This window comes from Sipha flava, unplaced genomic scaffold, assembly GCF_003268045.1.
Source record: "Sipha flava isolate LNK unplaced genomic scaffold, YSA_version1 71_pilon_pilon, whole genome shotgun sequence".
Lineage (NCBI taxonomy): Eukaryota > Metazoa > Arthropoda > Insecta > Hemiptera > Aphididae > Sipha > Sipha flava.
In genome coordinates, this window is record NW_020273611.1 from 1,884,439 (window position 1) to 1,903,074 (window position 18,636).

The 18,636-nt window shown below is 32.7% G+C and overlaps 1 protein-coding gene across 2 annotated transcripts; it reads right to left on the minus strand.

Annotated features, from left to right (window-relative positions):
* Window positions 1–916: 916 nt before the first annotated feature.
* LOC112692208 (glycine-rich protein 5-like) lies at window positions 917–7,986 on the minus strand. 2 transcript variants are annotated; one of them, XM_025566806.1, is made up of 6 exons: window positions 7,744–7,986; window positions 6,604–6,754; window positions 3,606–3,938; window positions 3,392–3,464; window positions 2,483–2,691; window positions 917–1,478 (listed from the first exon to the last, which is right to left on the minus strand). In XM_025566806.1, the coding sequence occupies exons 2-6, from the start codon at window positions 6,700–6,702 to the stop codon at window positions 1,431–1,433; spliced, it is 762 nt and encodes a 253-aa protein (XP_025422591.1). In that variant the 5' UTR covers window positions 6,703–6,754; window positions 7,744–7,986; the 3' UTR covers window positions 917–1,430. The 2 variants fall into 2 exon arrangements, with proteins under 2 accessions (XP_025422591.1, XP_025422592.1); XM_025566807.1 differs by having other exon boundaries at window positions 2,519–2,691; window positions 7,744–7,958.
* Window positions 7,987–18,636: the final 10,650 nt, after the last annotated feature.

An 18,636-nucleotide genomic window follows, 5' to 3' on the forward strand; every position in this document is an offset into this window, starting at 1 on the left:
ATACAAGTCTGCATTTTATACGAATAATTAAATCACGACAACATATTAATAAATTATAATTCATATACGTAGACTATAAATTTTCATAATGATGTATATTATTATTAAATGTATAATTAAAATTATTATACTGGGACGTACTCGTATAATAGTGCATACAATATTATATGCAGGTACAGGAACATAGTGTAGTATTTCATAATACGATGCATGTGAGTAAAACATTTAATATTGATCTTTATGCTTATGAACTAGGTATATGTTTATTTAATTACCTATGTTAAAAGTATGTGAATAAACATGCATTGATAGTGAATATTTTAGTCTCACCAAGTGGCTGTACACTAGTTTTCTAAAAAAAAAGTATTTGAAAGTATTTAAAAAAATCAGAGAACGTTATACATAGGTAAATATGATCATGTACATAGCTTAGCTTGTGTTGCATATAAATGGTTGGCAGCAGAGACTTTAACCAAAGAGTAGTATAGATCAGAAAGATTTTTTTTAATTTTATATTATTACTTCTGACAAATAAATGGATTTAGTTACTTAATTATATTAAAAACATTTTGACTACAATTGATTTTCACTATATATTTGGTGTGTCACCGTGTAATCGGGATGATGCCGCCAATACATTTTTTTTCATATAATTTGTATGTTCTTATAGGACTTCTAATATATTTTATTTTTCAATAACTGTTTTTCCACATTGTATTTCGAACTGGGAATACCTGATGTGTGAAAATAATTTTCGGCACTTGTTTTGACCTGTAGAGTTAGATCAGTTTACGATATCATAATAATGTCACAGTAATGTTAGAAAATAGAAACGTCTAATATTTATTCAATAATAACGTATAAATAATAGTATATAAAAAAAAAAAAAACCTTAATACAATAATTCGCGAGAGTGGTTGGTTCACATACTTAAGGACAAGTACAGTTTGTATTGTTACATCTATTGCTCGATGACTCTAACAATATTTCACACATAAATATAATATTATAATATATAAATAATAAACTAACGGTGTTACGTATTGAAACAAAATAAAAAAATAAAAAAATAAATACCACTACTACAACTACGTGCACAACGAACGACATAATATTTTAAAAATAATACACAGTATACGGATTCGTTCGACGTAAGATGCACACTCGTGATGCATTGACGCGCGAAAAACTGATCTGTATAATATATTATTATCTACTAAAATAATAGTTATGTACACATAATATGCGACACCTAAGTGGACACTGTAAATGGGGGTGTGTATGTGTGTGTATGGTTGCGTCATCGAGAGCCGTGATCCGTGGACACCGCTGTAGTTGCTATATTACAATGTACACTGCTCTGTCTTTCTTCCCCTCTATCGCTCTCCCTCCTCCACCACCATATTATGTGCTGCGGTCACTGCGACGAGTTAACCGTTCAACAGGTTCTGGACGGACCTCAACGCGGTGATCGGAATCTGTAAACGTTTGAAACCCAAAAAATTAAATTTCAAGCGAGCGTACGACGATGGTTTCGTAATGATTAGGGAACGGAATGGTACGCACAAAACATCATAGAAATATGATCCCGAAAATGCTTGAATACGCTACAAAATATGCACCTAAAATTAATTCGTAAATATTATTATTTTTTTAAATCATGTAAAAATGTCGCAAATATTGTAATAGAATCTTTATGCTCGTTCACGTATATCTGTAAACGACTCCTAATTAGTGTTTTTACTTTAAGCATTTTAAAGTAACGAACGAATAATAAAAAAAAAAAAAAAAAATCACTAGACACAAAAACTGCCACAGTTTTATATGTAAAAATATATGCACGAATGCACCCACTGACTGATTGGTTTCTATAATCCCGTCAAGTTCAAATGATGGACTCTATCATATGAATATTTATGTAATTTGTATATACTCGTATGTAATATTATTTTCGGCTATAACTACCGGTATTCGTTTTATCTAAGAAAATATGCACTATAGAACTACAAATATTCGCGTGAAATATGCAAAACAAGGTGAAATGTTAATGTTAATGAACGATCTAAATCGGGGACGATGTTCGTCGGATTTCAAAAATACTTAACCCAATACATGTATGCATACAAATCCGTTCCCCGGTAATGATAATAATAACAATAACGGTGACGATGATGAGATTGTTATGATAATGATAATGGCGAGCGCGACGGTTAAGGTGTATTGTTAATTGCGCGACCGAGTGGATTCCATCACCGTTCGCGCGGACCGCACCGCGCCGATTCTGTCGTCCGTACAACGGAACGGTCCGCGGCGTCAAGGGCCAACTTTTATGTTTGATTTCACCCATTCACTACGACCCGGTCGGGTTCGGTTATTGTTATTATTATTTTTTTCCAACCCTTTCGGTTAAAACAAACAAAATGTTAGGCGTGTGTGTGCGTGTCTCTACTACAACATCACCGCCCGAACACGCAACACGTACGTTGAATATATCGTCATAATTTGTTTTTGTGTGTACCATCATCGGAGATCCGGGTTTCCCGTGACCGGCGGACTCGTGACCGTAATCCGCGCCGGCGTGGGCCGCGGGAGCTTTCACGGAGCCACCGTACGACGCTTCGCCGGCCGAAGAAGCCGACGCGGCGAACGCGGCGCCGCCGTTGTTGTCGTGATGCCCTTGTGCCGAGGTTCCTGCGGAGAAGTAAAACGAACATTTATCAATGGATAAGCTGAAGAAAAAAAAGTAAGTCTCACGCGCTAGAAACTTCGAAACGCGCCTTCCCCCCCCCCCCCAGTGTATTTTTAAATATTTATTTACAAAAATATCGCGATCGTGAGAAATTATTATCAACGATTGCTCCGATGAAAGACGTTGATGTTTTCACCAAATCAAATGCACGACACTGACCGTCGACGTCCTCCAGGGAATCGCGCCCAGGGCGTAGGCACCTCTCGATCCTCCCCTCCCTCTAAACACGGCCCCGGGTGCTGCGACTGTACCGCCGAGCTGTCCACGATCAGATCACGCGACAGTTCGATTCCGAATACGGTGCACTACCGACTATCCGCGGTCTTACGCGGAACGAACCATGTGCACGTGCAAAGAAAATAATGTTTCTTTACGCGACGCGCGTATACATCATTGCCATTTAGGTTGGTTGAAAGAATTTTAATTGCGAATTAAAAATAAACGTTTTTACACAAAAAAAAAAAAAAAAAAAAACAAAAACTTGGTAAATTTTATCAACAAATAAACAGTATAAATATTATGCACGTGCGAGATCACAAGATTCAATTTTTTAATAATTTGAATTTAGCGAAATTTGTTTATCCGTGTGCCACCCTGTTCCGCGGATAGTGCACTGCACTGAGTATTAACAAAAAATCTTACCAGGATGACCGGATTGCATCTGTTGCTTTTGGTTCAGGTACGTGTTGACGGACTGCAGAACGTTGATCGGGATCTGAAAGTTCCGTCGATCATGTTATATTATTTTTTTTTGTTTTAACGTTCGTTATTAGGTATGCGATTTCCGCTTTAAAACCAATACGTGCACGTCGTACGCGATCGGTTTAATACGGTGTGCACGCTGTATAATACTCACGGCGAAAATCTTGTCGAAGAAACCGTTACCGAGTCCTCCTTGATGGGACGATCCACCGGCGGGTTTTCCGCCGTTGCCGTATCCTCCGGCGGCCGGTTTACCCGGGAACCCTGCGGATGATCCGGATTCGCTTGCCACTCCGGTGCCGTACAGACCGGCTCCAGCTCCAACACCTCCTACGCCGTATCCGGAACTGGCACCCAGTCCATTACCGCCCGCGGAAGCGACAGCGCTACCGTCATCAGCCAAAGAGGCGGACGCGTGGAAACCTCCCCATGATGCGCCCACTGTCTCACCGTTCTTGACGGTGAATCCTCCGGACGGAATAATTTCCTGCACGCATACAAAACGATTGTTATCGATAACTGTTGCAATGATCGTTCGTCCGCATCGATTAGATCGTGGATTTATCACGATTACGGTAACAGATCAAGTTCACCTTGTTTATCGTACGTTTATTTTGATTTTAGAATATTAAAACAATTATTCGGATCACCGTACGCTTCGTATAGTATTTGTTTCCAAGTTCGTACGGGTTAAATCACCTCCTACCATAAACAATACCGTTTGCATCGAGACTCACGAGTATAATGTCAAGGCCCGTCGTTGAATTATAATTAGTAGTCGAATAGAAGCAGCGTGAACGACTTAAACGCTTACAGACATCGCAGTCGATAGTTTCGCAATTACTCGCTATTGTAGTATTACCATTACGACACATACGAATACGTGTGATGTGCGATAGCAGTTTTTATTCGTAATTTATTATTTATTACTATTTTGTTAAAAATATATGACTATTATCGTATAATCATTCCGACGCTGTTTGTTATTTATTATTAACATCGTTAATTTGAATGATTACACTGTCACGTGGTAATAATGATCGACGGACGTGGACTAATTTATCAACGGTTCTGATTAATGGAATGTGTAAATCTTCCGAGAACATGTTTTGTTCTGCATAATATCGTTTAGTACATTAAAAATGTGTATGTAAATGTAATGTGGAGGCGCTCGAACACGACGATGCGCAGTAGGAAATCAAGCTCGTTAATATATTTCATAGACAATAACAATAACGATTGCTAATCACAACGCGAACAACGATGTAGAAATATTTATACACATAACGAATAATAATATACTCATTAACAGTGCGTACACACGCGCATATGGTATACACGTATAAGTCTTATAAATGTACATGTAAGTACACAACCACAATGACGCGATATAAAATACATATATTATTTTTGTTATTATATTAATAAGCGCGTCGGTGTGCACGCGACTATATACCGGAACGATACAAGTCTACGTGTATAACTATACAATGCGTCTTTGTAATTATGAAATTTGGAGTAGAAACGGTCAATAAACAGTCAATTAACTTTAAGCAATACATTTTAACATTTTAACTTGCAGTTAGACGATAAAGCGTTGACGTTTTTCGTTATGGAAAATAACTTCTATCAAAAATATGATTTGAGAATACAAATATTTTAAGTGACTTAGTTTTCGCCGTTGTTCGGTTTTATACTGCTGTTATAACACGCGTAGGTATTTACGACGTACATCTATTGACGGTAAGCAGTGGATTCTAAATGGTGTATGGATAATGCGGTCGCTACTCCTTTCTTATTGCACAACTGCGGGACATTTAAAAATAAATATTTATAGTGTATAAATACACGTATATCGTAGATTAACTAACTACCGAATAGATTTGACTAAAAACAAGCCTCTAATACACAATAGTCTGATCGAATTTCAGTTCGACATGAACTATACAAAAACGGGTGGTAAAAATAGTATTTCTTAGGGTACCGATTGTAGTTATCGTGTATTTAAATTCGTCTAAATAAATCAATATAAAATATGTACGGTTTGTTGGAAAGTGCTCCGTAAAACTATTATTAACAATGTAAAATGTTTTATAATCGATTCTAATGAAAAATGCCTCAAACGATGGGGTGCATCAAAGTTTGATATTTGTGGGTGCTGACATGTCTTGAAAAAAGGTTTTGCTCACCCGAGTTGACACATATACGTCATTGTATAATACGAACAACTTATAAGTTTATAAATTAATAATATAACGCCGTGTGTGTATGTGTGTTTGTGCACGTTTGCGCATGTTTGTTCAACTATGAAAATGGTATGTCGACACAGAGCGATGTCGTAGTTTTTATTCATCTTAACGTTTATGCGACCACCTGCTAGATTGTCTGCATGTCGCCCGTTCTGCGTGTACAAATTATGTATACATGTAGGTATTGTTAAACTTCCCCGTGTCATACAAACGATTTCATTACATATTAAACGTGAGCGGCGCATACGTACACGCATACGTACGGAAAACTATTTACGATTAGCATTATGGTACACGTGTATTATACAACGTATGTGTTATTTGCCCGCATTTTAGGAGTCAATAGCCCTATTAAAGTTTCTCTTTTTCTCTAACACAATTTTAAATGTTCACGAAAATTTGAATTTTACCGGACTTAATTAACCGTATTTAAGTAAAACGATAAATATTGGTTTTTTTTTAGACAGTGTACGTATCTATATGACCACCATCAACTGCGAATAAAATGAAAACCTGTTCGTTTTACTTACCAATTGGTGTCCAGTCGACAATCACAACGGAAAACGCGAGAAACAAAATATATATTAAATGTACGTACCAATTACATACATGTTCAACACCTAACTCGGCGAGTAAAATAATAATCTAAAGGTTAATAAGAACTAAACGCTAAGGTATAATTTATTATATTATAAGAACAACAAATGGCTATGGTGACGATTTTCACTGTATGTCTCTTGATATTCGTATGTTACTTATATGTTATTATTATTATACTATTATATCATTGTTATAATTATGAACTTATACGTTTTCTGCGGATTAAGTTTTGCAATTTTGGTTAGGCTCAAACGTACAGGTACCGCGAAATTGCCTTGCAATAGATTACTGATATATACTCACGTTGCTTATGTCTGGTTTGTCGGGACGGGGAGCGGCCAACGCAACGCCGACGATCATAGCGATGGTGAACATCGTTTTGAAACTATTGTTATGCGTCATCTTGATTTAAGTATTGATCGAGTACGTACTTGTAACTAGATTTGACAGCTCTCTGTTTGAATAAAATTGAGTTATAATTTATAAGTAATTTGATTAACGTGTAATTATAAAAACAAAAACAAAAGAAAAATGCTCTCGTGTGAAATAAGGATGCGAATGTTTGAAGAAAAAAATAAAAAGACGATCCAACATTAGTGAAAAAAAAAATCAAATTAATAATATTGCGCGAAGATTTACGAGTGGAATTTTCAGCTAATATTTCCCACGTCGTACGGATACGGATCTAATCGCAAGGACAAACGTGATATGTGCGGACGAATCGTTGACCGGTGACCAGTAGTTGAGCACCACGAAGACGGCGGCGAGAACGGACGCGTAAAGGACAAAGGATGAACGGGAGGACGAAACGGTGGAGCGGAAAAGCGCTTTCGCGGTGCAACGGGGACGTCGAGAAGACGACAACGGTGTTGGACACGGACGAGCGTTCGCGGCCGTCGCCAGGGCTCAAACGCCACATAAACGATACAATTAATCGTAAGACGGATCGTACAACCCTGTTGGATACAATCTCACGTACGGTCATCGTAACGTGTCCAGTGTTGTTGCGCAACGTGCAATACGACGAGTTGAAGTTTGAACGTGGATAAGATGTACCGTACGGCAAACGACGAATCGTAACACGTGCGGACCTCCGTGCGATGGGTTCGATCGATCTAATCATCGTATCGGACCGTTTAGTTGCGACGCTCCCGTACGGCGGTGACGACAACGAGCCGTACAACCTGATAAGTTTGCAGAAAGCGCGCGCGGTACATCGCGTGCTGCGAGTTGGTCCGACTGGCGTGTGCAAGCGGTGTACGACCCGTCGCACGCGACGGATTGGGACGCGCTTCAGGACGGCGATGATGAGTCGGCGATGACCCGTAGACACGAGCGAACGAGGGTTTCGGGGAGAAAGAAAAAATAAAAAAAAATAAAAAATACGAAACGGAAGAGAAGAAAACAAAAGGTTTTTCGACGGGATCGGCGTGGGCAACTTACGTGTAAGGTGTGGGCACGGGGAGACTGAATACGTGGACGCGACTTGTGCGTGGTGGCTGCGGTGTACAATTCGACGCGAGTGAAATCTGTCTCGGGAAAACCGTGTTGCTGTCGCTGCGGTCACACTACTGCTACTGCGCACAGCCGTCGGCCGTCGGACGGTGCTGGGGAACGAAGAGCCGCTTCTGTGCGCGACCGACGGGGCTAGTTTGGAGAGGGAAGGGGCGGATGGGAGGGGGTTGAGCGCGTGGGCTGTCGGCTACTACGTTCGCGGTACGGCACGCGTTTTCCCCGCCCGCTTCGGCCGAGGTCACCGCCATTCGAAAAACCTTTCCAACCTAGCGCACGACCGTCATCGATTATTACATACGAGTTTTGCGCTCGCGTCACGCGTCTCGGACGGGTAATCGTGCTGGTATTGTATGTTCGCATGCGGAAACGTGTTGCGGGCAGGTACGGACGCGTGTCGCTAGCGACGTGCAGCACCAGCAGCAGCAGCAGCAACAACAACAACAACAACAACAACAACAGCAACGTCGACCTGCGATGACGAACGATTCACGTCGACCGGGGGGGGGGGGGGGGGGGGGCGATGGTAGCGAAAAAAAAACCCGATCCGGTCGGTACAGACGGGCGAGTAGGAAAGTGGTACGCGGACGCGATTTTAAAAGCATAATAATACCACGTATGCGCACGAGTTAACGAACGAGGAAACATATCGTTGCATTATTCTAATTATTATTCTTGTTGACTCCGGGATAATGGTGTTCGATCGCGGACACCGTGGGTTCGGCGACGGTCGCGGTACACCTCGCGGTGAGTCCACCGGTAAAAACCGATCCGGCAACAAGTCTTGTAGTTAAAGACCCGGATATAATTGCCTTGAAAATGTCTTGAAATTGCGCTAAAAACATGCCGAAATTGCAATGGAAATTTATCAACGGTTGCAGTATAAATCTGTTAAAATCGTAACGAAAATTACATTAGAATCACGTGGTAAAATCCTATCAAACATGTGATCGTTTATTGTTTAAATAATATTATCGATATCAATATAAAATTTACAAAATGCATTATTTTTCCGAATTAAAATTTATAACTATATACATCTCGAAATTGTGTTCTTGAAAATTGTATTGTCTGTTACTTAAAATATGTTTATATCATGAAAAAGTACGTCCGACGTCTACACTTGTTATCGTTGCGTGTTTAAAATTATTTAAAAAATTTGGTGTTTTATCTAAATTAACATTTTGATTTCCTGGCATAACTTCAGAGTAAGTTTTAATAGTGATATATCCTTCATTTTTTTCTACGACGTATTTTTATTTATCTTTAACTATTTTCCCATTGAGGCCGGGAATATTCATCAAAATATTTTCGATTTCACTAAATATGTTTAAACTTTTAAGTTATTGACTATTTGATTCTTTTAAACTTGTGAGTTTTGTGGATAACTCAGATAAATATAATTTTAAAAGTTCTAAATTTCATTTAATTACGTGTAAAAATCATATTGGAATTATATTTTTATTGTAAAATTACTTTAGAAATATTTTTATAAAAATTTTTATTTTTAAAAATATTTGAATATTTTTAACGCGTGAAGTATGCAAAAAGTGCAATGATCGTAAAAATTGCAAAATCCTTGAAATATTGCAAAAAATTGCACTATTAAATTAAATAGGAAGACTGTAATTAATTCGATTCGTATACATATTTGATCAAATTCGATTTACCTAGTATCAATAAAGAGTTGCAATAACTATTAAATTCGGTCTTTCTTTATAATATAGTGATAATAATAAATATAATACAAACAAATAATAGTAATAATATAATGAGCTAATAAAATTATTTAGTATGTCGAGGAACATTTTTTTTCTTTTTTACAGTATCGACAACGCGTTCTTGGACAGAATATGTGATATTGAACTTTTAATATTAAATATTTGCTCATAGGCGGATACTATTGTATTTCCTTATTGAAATCTCAAACTAAATTATTATTCACATTAATTATTAATTTATATTTATTAATTAGTAATTTATTATTCAGATACCACTCACTCGCTGAACGCTACCCTTCAATAACAACAAATCGTATAAACTTGAAACTTAAGATGGTGAATTCTCCATCTAATATTCTTGATAAGCAATAAAAAAAAATTTATCTTTCAAAAATGCAATGTTTAAAGGTAGAAACAGTTTTAGACTCTGGGCTCAGGTACGTATTTGAGGGGAGGACAACGGGAGCAATTACACCCTCCATAATCTTCAATATTTTTTTTAAATTTATTGTAAATTAAAATGTTTCAGCTCACTAAGTACTGTTACAAGTATTTATATTTGTACAATTTTAATAGTATTATTAATAACTCCTATGATAAAATATAAGTAATAATGATAATATTTCGATGATGAAAACGGTTTGTGAGGATAAGGAGGATAAGCTTTATTAAAAATATATAAAGAAATAGAAATTTCCATTGAAGACATTATTCAATGGTTTTTAAATGAAGAAATTTCATACCGATTTAATGTTGTAAAAAGTAACTGTAACGGTTGTTTAATAAATTTATTATAAACAACAACAAATTGTTTTTTATTTATTTTTTAATATTGATATAATCGCATTCTAGCACAAATGAAAAAATAACTTATGAATGATAAATGAATCACCCCCTCAAAAAAAAAAAAAAATTATAATAAGATACCAGATACGTACCTGTTTGGGCTACCTACATTTCCTCACTTTTTGGTTATGTTACAAAATTATAACAATGATTGCGGATACGGTTTAGACCATCAACATACTAATTGCGGACATAATGTTAATAAACATCATGTGAGTTGTAAACAACATACACGAAAAATATAATACACATTATTTAATTATGTAGGTATTTATTTATTAAAAATAAATATTTATTAATTTTTGTCAAATGTTACTATTATATATGTATAAATTATGTATAGATAAAAATAACAATAATTTTAACCGTTGCTTAAATATTTTTGTGTTTTCAAGTTAGCAACTATTATAATTTTGTCGAAACATTTTGTACGTTATATTAGTGTCCCCAATTCGTATGTTAACTCTGTAGGTTTTATCCGCAACTTACATGTTGCTTATTAACTGTATGTCCGCAGTTAATATGTTGATAACCTAATCCGTGTCCACAATTAACATGCAGTCGCTGTAAGAAAATAAAAATAAAATCTTAATACTATATAGATAGATATTGTTTATTTTTTTTCAACATTTTTAGGTATAGGATTAGTATAATTGATTTAATCCAAATGGTAAAATATCTTTCGGACAAGGTTGAGAAATTCAGTATTATATTGTTATTATTTTATTATTTTGACCGGCAAAGTGAATAATCCGGCACTTTGTAAAGCGCTCAGTTATTATTTAATTAAAAATGTCAAGGTAACGCGCATACGATAGCAATTAGACTTACTTGATGATACCGATAAAACATTTTGTGTTTCCAAATATTTTGTACATTACTACAGTAGTTGAACTGAGTGTCCCATAAAAGTATTACAGCATCTTTGCGAACATTTTGACATTTCGAATTTTTGTTTTTATTTACCTCATGATTTTTAATATTTTGTCTAGTTTACAGAAAAATAATGAAATAAACATAATATTGTTTTAATATAGCTAAAATAGTTATGAACTATATAAAATTAATACCTCGAAATTGTTAGAAAATATTAAGATAAATAATTATTTTTTAAAAAATTTTCACCAAAATATAAATATTCAATTGAAATTTTAATATTTGTAATCTTTATATCGGTTGATCATACAGAAAAAATAAATCGATTATGTATATCTAAAACCAGAATTTGAATATATTAATTTCAAGAGATATCGCAATAGGTTAATATTCGTATCTTTGAGGGACACCCTGTACAAGATATAGTTTCCTAACTAACAAATTGTTTTTGGACCTAGTTAGTTGTTTCATTCTCAATGAATTTGAAGTAAAATATTACGGCTGTTCACCACAACTAATATTGTTGGTCTACCATCGAGCTACGACTATCTAAATCTTAAAATAAGTGTGCGAGTGTACTGAACGAATGCGAGGTCTTATACTGTACAACTCACTGGTATGTTTTATGACTGTACTTATGCGCGGTAGCAGTAATGCTGGTAAGAAACCGGTATATTTATTAATATTATTGACGTCATAAGAAGTCATCCCCTTTTTGCGCTATCATAGAAATTATCACAAAAAATTGTTCCTGAATCTCGTGTTCGTGCAACTATATTTAATTCTTACTACAGTATATAGATTATTATACAGAAATCTATGACGTGGTGATATTTTTGTAACTTATGCAAACAGTTGCATTTAGATTAAGTAAGACTGCACCTGATGTAATTCGTTAAGGAATCACATTTTCTTACATTTTCTATTTAAGTAAAACGTAATTGTTTTTATAATAATTACTTTTCAAATGTAAGTTATTATACAAATTACTTGATGATATACGCGTCGTAAGAGTGTATTTAATAACTACTAAACCCATTAAGATTTTAAATGATAGTGCCGTTTAACAAAATACGAGTATAATATAAATACGTATAATTGAAAACGTTTAAATAATCGAGAAACATGATTTGAAAGAAAAAACATTTTTTTTTTTTTTTTTTTTAATTGAATGATTAACTATTCACTAGCCAGGCGTGATAACACACTAATTGACCTGGGACACTGAGTCGTTTTCGAAATTCGTATTCAATTATTTGTTCTAAACCATTTAGTCTTGGTGCGCAGTGCAGTCGAATCTCGATGAACTGAATTTATTTAGTGACCACCTGCACGATCTTAAACAGCCGTCGAATCAATCGGCTCCAATTTTAAATCCAATCGCAAAGAAATAATATTTTTCAAGAATGGTAATAGAACGATTCACGTATTACCACGAGAACATGAAGTCATTTTTCCACGAATTTTTTTAATCGATCATAGCATTCAAACATTTTCCCACAAACCGGTTGATGTATGCGTGTCCTTGCGTCTTTTCGTCTTTGTCCATTGCCGTAAGGCATCATAGGTAGTCATCGTAGGTTCAATGCAAAATATGAACTTAATTCTGTTGCTTTAATCCTTATTGTTGTTCAGAACAAAACCTACCGGCAAATACGTTTGCTTACTCTTAATAATAATGTTGTAATGTAATTATTTATTCTTCAAAAGAAACGCGTAACGACATTAAGGAACATAATGATGACGGTGGTGGGTTTCACGATGAGTCAGGCTTTGGATCCAACTTTTGTGGTAAACTCGATTTCTTAATGTTATTGATAACTTGATCATTACATAATAATCACAGTATTATCATGAAAATATTTTCTGTATCTTTATGCACAGATGTTTGATTTTAATTTTCTTTTAATGGGAATTAATATATATGTTTAAGCAAGGCCGTATCTAAAATTTTTTTCGGGGGGGAGGGAGTGTCCAAAACATGTATATTGTAATTTTATTGAATTTAGATTTTGACTTTTGATATTTGGTTAAAAATAAGACTTATTAGTCTTTTTTAATAAAAATATAATAAAATCAAATAACCAACATTACTTTGAAATCTTATCACGTCAGATTTATATACTACGCGCATTGATTAAAAGTCTGTGATTATTATTATTAGACGCTATAAAAATATCTAAAAACACTCAATAATTAATTGGAGCTTAAGTCTTTTTTTACTAAAAACATTTATGTTGGTATTAAAAATAAATAATTATTTTAAATATTTGTAAAATATTGAAGAAATTTCGGTGGTAGGGGGGTCCAGACACCTTGGAGGGAAAGTTAAGTTTTAAAATCAAATTACTAAAATGACAATTGTATATTTATTTTAGTTTTCATTAAAATCATATACTCGTACATAATTATTGAATACACGAAGTATGTTTATTTACAATTAATAGACACTTTACGCTTTAATATTATAACTATTATACTTTTTATTAAGTTATATGTCAATATCTAAATTAATATTAGAAAATTGACTTAGGTAACCATCGATGTGTTTGAACTTATAAATTTTGAATGAATCGGTTTACAAAGATATTTTTTGCCTTTATCTGAGATCCAATTTTAGATTAATAAATCTGCACCAAAAATGTAATGTAGAATACTTTTTAGATAACAAATTGGATGCAAAAGTTACATTAGATTGATCATTGTTTCAGTAGTACAGAAGATCGTTAAATATTGCCTAGAAGTGCTTGTTTTTATTTCAATAATATTAGTAAATTTATGTATTTATGGTTTAATCTGTAAGATAATTGTTTTTGTAGTTCAAACATTAAAGTTTATAGAGCAATGTAATAATAATGTCGTGTACTCATGAAACGTCGTTCAAGAAAAGAGATTGTATAAACATAAAATTAACGATTTTGTATGAAATCTATCGTAGGAAACTCAAATCATCAAATCCATAGAAAGAAAGTCAAGTTCCAGATGAGAGATAATGTATGCGAATCCGTTAAGTTAATTTGATTTGATCGTTGACTTTCTTACGTAAGTTTAACAATTTAAATACTCTCCACAATAATATATTTATTGTAAAACGTACAAAGAACAACAATAACTGCGTAAATATTTATAATAGCCTTATAGTTTTTTTTTTCAACGAGTAAAAAATGATTTTTGAATTATTAGTTATATTTTTTAAATTAATATAATAAAATATGCTTTTACACATCGCAGCATAAATGTGACCTTATATAAATTATTCATAAAAATGTTCCATAGCTTTACTTGAATTTACAAGATACAAAACACTATTTACACCTATTTTTAAAGCGGTACGTGAAGTCCATGACTTATAATTAGAAACGCTGGTGTACGTCCTCTTGAAATAATAAACGGTAATACCGGCACCGACACATTAATATTTCAATCCCACATCGGTCTCATCGTTACTGTTTCCGGTTTTTGTCTTGTCCGAGCCCTAGAAATCACACTACTGTAATTGGATTTTAATTAATTAGCTAACCAATTCAACTTATTAACATATTTTACTTATCGCATTGTAAGTAATGATATTATTTTTAGAATGCATTTAAAATATGAAAAATCCTGTCATCATCGTTAACGATCGAACAATACGAGTTAGCGACGACATTATAATAACTATTGATAAATATTGATCGTTACATAATAGAATTATACATTCATACACAAATATACGTTCGAAATTATATTGCAATATTACGAGTAGTACGCGCATTATCCGTGTGTCCATTTGTTATAATCATGTATAGGTTATGTAGGTACCTATAATGATTATTTACAATAAATATTAATAACTCGTTAAAGGTATAACAATTGCCAAATAAGGATTGAACGCGTAGCGTTATTACTATAGGTTATCCATGGCTTATTCATTTTCAAAGAGATCACTAAACTGTTAAGCGAATTTCAACGAATGACCAAAAACAAATATTTAGGTACAAGAGCTGTGAAAATTTACCTGTTCGAAAATTGAAGCTACTTGCGTTGAAAATGTTTGGATTTTCCAGTTATTACTTATTTTAGAAAAGTGCTGAAAATATAATAGAGACTTCAAATGTTGTTACAAGTATCTGTTTTATAGGACTGGTTTTCCAATCGATTTTTATTGGTTTTATTACTACCTATTTATAATTTATTATGTGTTTACTATAATATATAATATTATATTATTAATATAATAATAATTAATTCATAACCAATAACATATTGTTGACGATTTGATGATAAAATATAACATCCACACTAAGGAAAAATGATTTTCTATATGTTATGTATAATAGAAAAATATGACTTCCAAGAAAACATTTTTTGTTTCATGGAAAGTCCTTTCCGATGAGGCCCTGAAAAAATCTGTCGCGAAACCCCCCGCTAGTTACCACGCCACTACAAATAGCTTGAAACGTCCACATATGCTTTGACTCGTGTAAAAGAAGTATTTTTTCTTCGCAATATCAGTTAACAACCAATAAACTATCATTATATAGATAATCCGGTATATTTACAATCCTTGAATTATGTAAATCACATAATATGCCAATATGAAACATGCAGTGCAAATATAATTTGATAATATATTATCATTGCAGAGAATTATGTATGATTACGAAATATAGGGTCTCCAAACTTTCTAGACTCACAATGCAGTGACAACATGTAGACACTTATATATATATTAGATTTTAATATTCATGTAATTGGCAAAACTATCATCAACGTGATATCAATACACGTATGCGCTATTAATTAAAAATATCAAACTGTAGACTATTTAAAACGTTAATTATGTATGTTTGTGAAAATATATGTTATATAATAATAATCAATTTGGAATTACTAAACTACTTAATATGGTAGTTAAGCAATATGTATTCGTAAACAAAAGGATCTACACGAAAGAACGTGCTCGTTCTCATTTCGTATGCGTACACGCACATACATAAACAGTACACATACGAAATTTCGATATGCACCGAAAAAAAGCAACTATCTCAGGAAATATCTGGTTTTTTGTTTCATCATTTTTTTCACTAATATTGATGTACTTTCATAAAATCTGTTGAATAAAATCCATTTACAACAATGTAAAGTTCTTTATAAGTTCTTTATAATTCGACAATCTTAAGAGCTTAGTCGTATTTCCTTATTGATATATTTTTCAATATAACAGCCATGAAATTAATTTTATCACGGTCATTGCTCATATTATTAACTGGTTCTTGCTCCGTAGATTGCAGTCTTAATGTTACGTTTATTATTGTTATAAAAATTGCCACGATTACTACATACTACATTTATTGAAGAAATCGTAAATTTTAAAACTAGTATTTCAATGACTTTATGGTAAAATAACATAAAATGCATATAGTTAAAAAATAATTAGTATATTTTATTAATTTAATAAGTTTAATAAATAAGATATAAGTCATAAAATACGAAAAAAAAATTGTATTATGTACAATAAACAAATAATAATAACTAAGTACATGCAAAAGTATAGTCTTCCTGTTGTTTATCATTAAGTCAGTATAAACAATAAATTACCAACACATTCCAATTAAAATCGAGCAACAGTTCAGTTAAATTATCTCGATTATTGCGGTTCCCAATGTGGGCATTTTCAATTTTAGGGTCGTTTTACTTAAAGAGACACAATGAGGGTGATTTTATTGTCACTTTCATTTTTATAGTTCATACGTTTTTGCAATAAAATGTAAATTATTATTTTATAACTGCATAAAATTAAAATAATTTACCAAAAGTAATATACAATTATTTTGTGGATGTGATAATACGATTTATACACAAAACAATAATAGCAAAATAACAATAAGTATTTTTCTTATCGTAACGAGCAATATATTATGAAACTATCAACCTCAAGTTAGTCATTAGTCACAAATATTTTTTCTTTATAATATTATTCAGTAGCAAATTTTAAATTATATTATATAATTTATAATTTTAGTAAATATAGGAATTTAATGTACAAAAACAAAAATTATTTGTAAGGTTTTTACTTTAATTAAATAGTTAATTACAAAAACTGAACTATTATTAGTAGTTTTTTTTCGCTAAGAAATTTTTTAAATTTGAAAGGAGCCCTAAGCAAAAAAAGATTGGTAAACACTGGTTTATAGTAATAATATGGTAAGAATGTGCTCATAGATTATGTCTTTTTATATAACTTACGTACCAATATATGATTACAGATGTCTTATATACTTATAAATTCAACGCATGTCCCGTACCAACTACCAGCTATATTATTCCGGACGGGATATTAAAATATTTTTTTATTTAACAACAACAAAGAACAATTACACTGTACGTTTTTGGAATTTTAAATTTTATAATTTGCAGTCATCTGCAAAAAATTTTAAATTGCTATATAGATATAATAATATTTTTTTATGTACTAGTTGTATAGAATTTTTAAAAAACTTGAACCTCCATTCATATGCGGAAATTCAAAGACAATAAAATTGATTGACGAAAATCGATGAATTGTGAATAAAAAGAAAAATCATTAGCTGTTATTTCTCTACTTAGTTTATTTAAACTTTTTTAGAATTTGTACTTCTTATTGTGTTCAGAGTTCCAAGCGTTAAATACTTAAATACATTTTTCTATTGATTGAATTATTACAATTTAACTAAACTAACCGTTATAATTATCATTTGAAATAAACGTTTTTGTTATTTCACTCTATTGATAAAGATCATAGGTGTGCCCAGACCTCCTTAGTTGGGAGTTATAAAATTTAAATTTTTTACTTACTACAGCGATCTATAATCTATATCTATATTTCTGATTTATTTTTGTTGTATGAAAATGGAAATGGAATTTTTTCACCCTGCCAAATTAAAGATATTCTTGAAATTTTCTTTTTTATAATTGGTTTTCTGTGCTATTACAACTATGAACTAATAAATAAGGCCTAGTAACTAATGTACTATTTAGTTATTTTTTATAAATATTTTATCAACTATAAATCAACTTTCTCTACACATCTTATTACATTTATTACACATTAAACAGTTATTTATCAGTTTGGTTAAACAAGTAATTTATTAAAATATTACAAATAATAAAATTCAATAAACTTAAAATTTTAATTAACCTTCTACCTAAAATTACCAACCGTTAATGTTTCAGCAACGGATATAGATACTATGTATATATATATATATATAAATATATATCCTTGGTTTCATCATTATAAGTTAAGAGGAAAAAAACGTTGTTGGGGAAGCCGGTGCCCACCCTGCCTCCCCCGTAGACACGCCTATGATAAAGATTATAAACTTTTAAATAGGATTTATATTTGTATTTTATAATTATT

What these genes read in the sequence shown, in the direction of transcription:
- LOC112692208 (XM_025566806.1), bottom strand. Translation starts at nt 6,702, where the DNA reads ATGACGCATAACAATAGTTTCAAAACGATGTTCACCATCGCTATGATC. An exon ending in GATGCAATCCGGTCATCCTG is followed by an intron (nt 2,692 to 3,391) that starts GTAAGATTTTTT and finishes ACTTCTCCGCAG; the next exon opens with GAACCTCGGCACAAGGGCAT. An exon ending in ATTATGACGATATATTCAAC is followed by an intron (nt 1,479 to 2,482) that starts GTACGTGTTGCG and finishes AAACGTTTACAG; the next exon opens with ATTCCGATCACCGCGTTGAG.